This window comes from Lissotriton vulgaris, chromosome 11 (assembly GCF_964263255.1).
Source record: "Lissotriton vulgaris chromosome 11, aLisVul1.2, whole genome shotgun sequence".
Taxonomy (NCBI): Eukaryota; Metazoa; Chordata; class Amphibia; order Caudata; family Salamandridae; genus Lissotriton; species Lissotriton vulgaris.
Window position 1 is genome coordinate 874,583,237 of NC_141699.1, and position 8,849 is coordinate 874,592,085.

General features: G+C 40.2%; 1 protein-coding gene across 1 annotated transcript in view; it reads left to right on the forward strand.

The window, feature by feature from the left end:
• The window catches only part of CROCC2 (ciliary rootlet coiled-coil, rootletin family member 2), a 1,620,686-nt gene extending 1,617,135 nt beyond the window's left edge, over window positions 1-3,551 (forward strand). Inside the window, exon 36 of the mRNA XM_086944022.1 lies at window positions 290-3,551. Within this exon, the coding sequence (XP_086800148.1) occupies window positions 290-373 (84 nt within the window). The 3' untranslated portion in view covers window positions 374-3,551. The remainder of the gene's footprint in view (window positions 1-289) is intronic.
• Window positions 3,552-8,849: the final 5,298 nt, after the last annotated feature.

Genomic DNA, 8,849 nt, shown 5'->3' on the forward strand with positions numbered 1-8,849 from the left:
ATAATGCCACTTTGAGCACTCGTAGGGCATACCGCATAGAACTGTCCTGCAGTGTTGGCCACTGTAACGGTACCGCTCCCAGTAAAACCCTTATGTGTCTGCACTGAATGGATGGCTCTTGTGGTACAACTGCCTTGCAGTACCAGCTTTGAATGAGACTTCTGCCACTGAGTTTAAATGTCGTTCAGACTCTCGGTACAAGGAGACTGAATTTGCTCATTGTGTCATTGATAGATCACAATTATGAGGCCCAATGTGTATTATTTTGTACATCTACTTTTTCCCATAGGTGAACACTCTGAAGGAGCAACTGGAACAGGAGATGAGGCGCAGGCAGTCGTATATCAGCCAAACCTTACGAAATGGATTGTAGCAAGCTGTCTTCCCTGCTCCAATCCTGAACAGGAGACCAAGTCTATCTGATCCACTGACGACACTGTGAAGACCCAACTGACAGTATTTACTGACAAGCTGTGGAAAGCAGGGTCATAATCTGTATTTGCTGACAAGACCTGACTGAAATCAGTATCCATAGACACAACTGCGAAGTCTTAACTGATATCTATTTTGAATTGTAAGAGAGAGGGCCCATTTAAGGATAGGGGATTGAGGGCACACTAGTAGCTGGGTGATTCTTATTTTCTTACTATCAAAAAAGGGGGGAGAGATGGAGGTACTGGTTAGGTTGACCCTCCAATACTACGTGTCAAAGACTAAACCGTATGTATGTTGAATCGGGTGCTCAAACATTAGATGTGCATCCGCCCTTTATTATAGGTTTTCACAAGGAGTGGCACGCATGGGGCTGTCCCAGTGTGGTCCTGAAGAAGAGGTTTAGGGGATACCTCGAAACATGTCGACAGAATATTAGGCACTGTATACACATATCTTTTCCCTACTATTTAACCCCCTTTTTATCCATACCAGCTAGGAGCGAGAATAAAATATTAGCTCACTAGCTAGGTATTTTTAACATCACTTTAACCACTCCACAAACACTGCACTACACATTTCTCCATAAAAAAGTGCTCCTACATAGTTCCGCAAGTCGCAGCATGCCCCAAGCAGCAGCTGTTTGGGATGGCCCCAATGATTAAGCATGTCACCTAGGGGCAACCCTGAGTGAGTAAGGGGACTCAAGAAAATAATTTTCTTTTCTTTGGACAGGGGTCTTGTTTTTTTTTTTGCACATTCAGCGGAATCCCTATTCCCTTGGTTATGTTCTTATTTTCTTACAGTGGCATATTGACTTCTTGCTCATCCATAAAGCCACCTTTCATCTAGAAGACTCTAGTTCCCCACAACACGCAGTATTATTGTGCCATGACTAGGCATGATAGAAACAAAGAGAAGCCCCTTAAAGCCAAAGCAATAGGGTACTATACAGTGAAAAGAGGGTATTATCCTTTGGATCCTATAACCATCTCTAATATTCCATGTGTCTACACATTACATTTAACCAGGTATATACTCACCCTACAGTCACATACACACTTAAGAGAATTATGCCATATATCTCCCACAAAGGATCATGAAACATCAGGTTTACAAAAATATAAATCGATTTATTGGTAAAAAAAATAGTGATGCTAAAATAATCATTAAAACAAGGGAAAACCCCTATACCTAAAAAACACAAAATATCATATAACTAAATCAACAATGTTCACATGGGCACAAAAATAATCACAAGTTAATTCACAATTCATTTAAAACAATAGAATAACACAATAGAGTACATAGCACAGAAAAATTCAATATGTGCTTTGTTTGTTACACATCTGTATCTCAACAATGGTTTGGGCAAGGATCTTGGTGCCAAGTACTCTTTGATCACCGCCTTTCTCACAGATTGTGTACTGTAATGAGTGTTGACACGTTTCGATGGATATATTGTTTCACCATCTTTTTCAAGACAAAAACGATTTATGCTCTCTAAAGTTAAAAACTATTTTTTGGGCTATGTCGATTTTACAAGCACCTGTGTGATAAGAAACAGATATCAGTCATGTCTATCCCATTAAAGCAACTTCTATGTCAACATATTTGGTGCATTGTACACAGTAGGACTAATATTCATACAGTTGATGGAGCTACACTTGTTTTACCTCTTATAGTCCCACCCAGTCCCTTACATGTCAATTGTCACATCTATATCACTGAGCCCGCATTATTTACTCCATATCATAGTTGGGTCAAGGAATATCCTAGGTCAGCTCTATATCACTAAGCCCGCATTATTTTCACCATATCAGAATTGGTTCAAGACATATCCTAAGTACATTTCAGTCGTAAAATTCACCTAATAGTTTTTTGTTAGGAATTATATGGCACACATCTCTCAATCTCCCCCCTAAACCAACCAAGGGTTCGAAATAATTAATTACAACCATTGGAGTACTCATGCACTAAGAACTCACAACCTAATGGACCCACACATACAATTCTAGCCAAGTAGCTAGTCCGAAACAAAAGAAGGAAGAGAAGAGGAAAAAATGCTTACATTCCTCACCTCCTACAGGCGGTACTACTTTTTTTTTGTTTTGTAACTTTATTTATGATGTTTTTTCAAAAACATACAATAATACATAACTATACAGTTTGACATCCGCTTGTAAGAGATAATGATAACATTTTTCGACAGTCTCAATGAGTGCATCCCAATGTCCTTGCCAGACTATAGTTTTCCTAGGCAGCAGCAACATATCCACAAACTAAGTGCATCCGTTGGCAGTGATGCTGACACATTAACAGGGGAATAGCAAGAGCATATCAATACCAAGACTCACTGTCCCCCATACAAGCCCATTGGTAATCAATAACAGTGCATATGTAGATCCCAAAGCCCCCATCAGCTGACAATCAAGAGTGATCTTCCAGGAGTCACGAGCCATTCTCCACAGAGGAATCGGAACCCTCCTCCCCCTCACGAGCGAGGTATGCATGAAGTGGCCTCCATATATCCCTTGGTCTAGAGGCTACTGGCTTTGTTTCCGCATATACAGATGCTTGTTTCTGGCAATAGACAACATCACGTAGCCATTCCTTGAACTTTGGGGCTCGTCCGCTACCCCACCGACATGCTACCCTGCGTTTGGCTAAAAGAAGGGTAATATCAAGGAACTTTCTATACTGCTTGGGTATTTGTGCTGTATATCCCATCATCATAACCAACGGGTCTTTCGCCAGTTCAGTATCTAGCATGTGTTCAAGAGCTGTGTGTACCTGTGTCTAATAGTCCCTTACCCTCGGGCACTCCCATGCTAAATGCAGGAAGCCTGCTCCCGGTCTCCCACACCTATCACATCTATCGCTGTCCGACAGCTGAAACCTACAGGCGGTACTACTTGTTGCCGCGATACTATGCAAATAACTTGGAATGTGGTATCTTGACTTTGTATCACTGTTGCGCTCCTTTAGAATGTATCTGTGGATGCATGGTAGTAAAATGGTAGTGAAATGTTATTAATCTTGCCATCTCATGTACTTAGGTAGCTTGTGGGCAAGAGAAGAAAGAGCACGAAGGGCCTCACCTAAGTGATAAACTGCAGCAATCTGTAGCCTTCCCATTTATTCGTAAAATCGAAAGCACACATACAAAAAGATTTTTTTAGTTCAATTTATTTATCAACCTGAGTGCAGCTTGGTTAAACGGGTTCCAAGAATGATATCATATTACTAATGTTACCTTCTTAGGGTCCTTCGCACCAAATAGTTCGTTTGTATTTTTAATAGGACCCCAAAACCAACCTCCTTTCTATGGGGGCTGGTTTGCCGCTCCTCCTAGACGAGTTGATCGAATCTATCGTCCTCTACATGTCCCTCTTTATAATTAGGGTCTAAAAGAATAGAGAACCTTTATTTACCAAACAAGTAAAATATCACATGCAAATATATACGCGCTGTTGTTTTAAAGCACCTAATCCTCGTTGCTCATTGGCATTAATGTCAGACTGTTCTCGTAGTCTGCCACAGCTTCCTGGGTCTTTGTTATTGGGGCACTGAGTGCATATATATGTACGTGTCACTCATTTGCACATCCTGCAATATAGAGGAAATGAAAGGTTAACTTTGCACATCAGTTTGTGTTAATCCTGAATCCATTCACCACCTTTCAGCAAATCTCCTTTGTCTGATTTATTTTAGACGCACAATTTAGCTGTGGGCTGTGACAGAGGACCTATGCACTAGTTACTGCTTGGGATTTGCCATATAACTGCATGCAGGAATTAACAGACTCCGCTCCATCCTCACTTCACACGTGCCATACACTGCTGGACCTAAGGATTCGCTTCCTGTTTCACTTATTACACAGGGATATGTGTGGTATAACTCTTGAACTAATTTTGCTATCACAATCAAGGCGTGCAGAAATTCCTGGTTAAATCCCCTCTACATCACATTTACGACATTAAAGCCTAGTTTTTGTGTTTTGTGGGTTGTGACTCCTCTGCCTTTTTACTTTTAACAGCAAGGCAAGATGGTTGCTAGGATGTGGCACTCATCTTTATCTTTCCACTGATAACACAGCATAGGGCTGCCACCTGCGATCATAGACTAATGTCCCGGGCCTCTTTTCAATCATGTTGCAGGGCTGCAGCATCTGCTAGCATAAAACATTGCAAGCAAAGAAGAGAAACAATGTCTCTTGGGATTAGATTGGTAGAAATAGATGAGTTGCTAAATTGTTAGTTTACTAGCCATGCATCACGTACTCTGATCCGAGCTTTTCCACTTTACCATATTATGTGATCTCAGACGAACAGACACATGTATGTCGACTTTGTTATTTGGCTAAAAGTGGGAATCTGTATAAAAATGTGAAAGATCAACTAGGGAAACTTACCTAGGCAAGTAACATTGTGCGTATATGTACAGACATAAAAATCTGAACAGCAGATAATGTGATTACATATATGTCAAATAACATACAAGGTTGCCTATGTTATTTTTATCAAATTATTTATTCATTAATTAATCGACTTGGGCGGTCATTTCGAGTTTGCGTGTCAACATACCGCCAGCTTTTTTCATTATCTTAGCTATCCACATTGTACATTACTTTTAAGTGGTAATACTGTTTGATTAACTCATGTGAGATATAAGAAAAAAAGGTAAATCATTGTATCATAAAATGTGTATTGATTAATGTATGTATGGTAAATTTTGACACAATTAAATCAAGGATTTTGTATGTATAAAATTATCAGATATATATAGATATTTGTTCTAATGTGATAATTTTTTATAATTAATAAATAATTTGATAGTCAAGTTTCTGAGCCGAGAATGTAGACATCGCAACACTGCTATACTATGGTGCCAAACATTTTTGCTTTGGACCCAAAACGTTGACGTCGAAGCTGAAATCCTACGCATTTGGCAAGCATACTGAGCCTGTAGAACCGGTGCTACGAAGGCTACAAGAGGAGATAGACTCCAGACAAAAACATATAATGATACACCTGGACACTGGTAGTATCATTTCGAGACCTCCTCAATCTACTGCACAACCAACCAAGAGACGGTTATCTTTTGAGGAAGCTTTGGAAGTTCCAATAACACCAAAGCACAGAAATAAGGCAGACAAGGACACAAGCGTGAATGCACTCAGGAGGATTTACCTGATTGCACCACTGACCGTATTACTCGTCCATCGGAACAACACTGGAGTGCGTGCCTCCCTTTCAACCAGATAAGGACACAAGCTCAGCGGATATTATCCCACCACCGACATCTGCTGCACAAAACTAACAGTCGCCACTGCTTTCACCTATAGAACCTATACCATACTCTCCAGAGGATTCCATACTCTCTTTAACAGGAGGTGCAGCCGACAGGGATGTGTTTTTCATCCCTCCACTGGATGACCTGTGGGATTTATAGGTTTCAGACCCACCTGCCAAGACAGACCCAGATCTGTATCCCGCAAAGCCTTTTTCACCAGACGACACAGCTACCCATCACAACCTAATAGGTAGAGCTGCAGTCGTCCATAAAGTACAACTCCATGCTGAGTCACTGGAGGAAGATTACTTTTTTGAACCCTCTCCTCCAGACAATGCTCAGGACAATACCTACCCATGTTAAAAGGTATGCCGGACCACACAACAGACACGTTAAATTACCCTGTTAGATTGTGGGTCATCACACCTAGTGTTGACAAAAAATACATGGCGTCACCCAGCGACCCTATTGACATAAATGGACAACTATCTCCAGATTCGTTAATAGTGGCCACAGCACACAAAAAAGGTAACTCTCAAATATCTGGCGCCCACCCACACCGTAAAAAGAAAGCAAAAAGATAGATTCAGCTGGAAATATGGTAGCTGCCCAATCAGCCAGCTACTGGAAGATTGCTAATTCCATTGGCCTCCTATCTCAGTATGACAGGGCCCACTGGGACAAGAGGGAGGAGCTCCCACAATATCTACCAGAAGTGTACAAAAAGAGGAGATATCAGATTGCCTCAGAAGGCAAACTAATTTCGAAAACTGCAATTTGCTGCCACCCTTGATGCTGCTCACACCGCAACTAGACCATCAATTCAAGTATACTCCTTAGGTGACATGCCTGGCTTTAAGTAACAGGTTTTGAACCTAGGTGCAGTAGAATCTCTTGGCTCTCCCCTTCAACGGAGAACACTTATTTGGCCCACTAGTCAACACATTTTTAGAGAAAATAAAGAAAGACATTGAAACAGGAGTTGCAGACATCGTCGCAATACGGGCCCTCTTATCATGGAGGATCCAAAACCCCCTCTCATAAAACCTGTACCTCCTACTAGCGTCCCCAAGCACAAACCACCTTGCCAAGGATATTCTACATAGGATCTTATAGAGGCAATAATTCCAAAGGTAGAGGCAAGGAAGGTTTCACCAAGCCCTCTGACACCGCCACCACCTCCTAACCCTGACTTACCAACCATCCCCCGACCACAAAACACCTGTCCGGTCAATTACAATGCTTCTTTCCTGCATGGCAGAATATCACTTCCAACCTGTGGCTGTTGTACATTATCCAACATGCTTATTGTCTGGAGCTTACTTCCACACCTCCAAACATTCCACCTCGCAACCACAAACTTATCACAACATCAATAGTTGCTCAAGGAAGAGGTTCAGGCACTCCTCAAAAAAGGAGCAATAGAACCAGTGGCAATACACCAGTAAGGAAGGAGTCTATTCACTCTACTTCCTTATTACCAAAAAGGATGGCTCTCAAAGACCAAATTAAGACCTCAGACCCTAAAGAAATATATTCAGTCAGGCCCTCTTTCACATGGTAACTCTTAAAGATGTCATTCTGTTGCTGCAACAAGGCCACATCATGACAACACTCCGCCGAAAGGACGCCTATTGCCATACTCCAATTCACCCAGCACATCGACAATACCTCAGGTTGGTCATAAGCGGGCAACATTTCCAATTCATTGGGGGTGACAACCGTCTTGCAGTAGTAGCTGCTCACTTACGCAAAATAGATGACACACTTCCCTGTTTAGAATTCCAGTTGTCAAAGCCTTTCTAGAGGGACTCAAAAGAGAAATTCCTCCTAGAATTTCACTAGTTTCCACATGAAACCTCAATATTGTATTAACAAGACCGATGGGCCATCCATTTCAACCCCTCCACTCCTGCCCCCTCCAATATTTATCCTGAAAGGTAACATTTCTTGTTGCTGTCGCTCAGAAGAGTCAGTGAACTCCAGGCATCAACATTAGAAGATATAGTGTAAATAGAAGGACCCCCTGCTACTTATTACAGTTCCTAGGGCAGGGATAATACAATAATAGAAAATCTACCATCAGATTTAAAGCTACCCTTGGTATTTTCTTTGTTTGTTGTAAACTTTGTTTTTTGTATGTTTCATTAATAGTTCATTATTTCAGTCTATTTACTCATCATTTTTTATGGATTACATATATCAGATTCATGTTTGTTTTTTTTGTATATTTTTGTTATCGTCAGCATTTATGATTATATTGTGATGTCATAGTTTAAACATTGTCCCTTTAAGAATTATCGCAGAACCTACAATGGTCGTTTAAAAAATAATATTGTATGAATAAAATGATTTTTGTATTAAAAATGAGTGTATACTGAGCTCTTAAATATCATGTTGTTTCATAATAAGGTCTTGTATAATGTTTAGACCTACTGTTGCCTAGGGATTTGTCTCTTCATTGTTAACATTAGAAGAACTATTCTTCAAAACACATAAACATCAAATGATACTTCCGACTAACTCTCAAATTCTACCTAAGGTGGTCTCACTATTTCATCTTAATCAGTCTATTGAACTACCTGTCTTATTTTCCACATCCTGACTCAGTTACAGAAAGGGCAATACATACCTTGGATGTAAAAAGAGCTCTATTGTATTGACAGAACTAAACTATTTAGAAAGAAAGAAACAGCAATTGTTGCATACATAAAACCACACAGAGAAAGGCCATCTCTAAATCAGTCATTGCAAGAAGGATTGTTAAATTAATCCAAACATACTATGCTAAAGCTAAAATAACTTTACATGTTCCTCTTAAAGCTCACTCCACTCGTTTCGTTTTCAAAAACTTTATTCGATACATAAAATGAATCATAAAAGTATTGAACATACAATTCATCTTGCCTCACAGTGTTAAAAGGAATGCCAATTTGAGAGCACATTTATACCAAATTTTTTTTTTTTAAAAGACATGATGATAGCAGTAAAAGAATATACAGAACATCAGATTTCTACAGAGGATAGTGAAAACAAATATTCGTACCCTTCCTTATAAGTGCAAGGTTGCCTCCCCTTCAAGATTGGTTTGATAAACCGGAGTCTTGGCTCCTTATATAAGG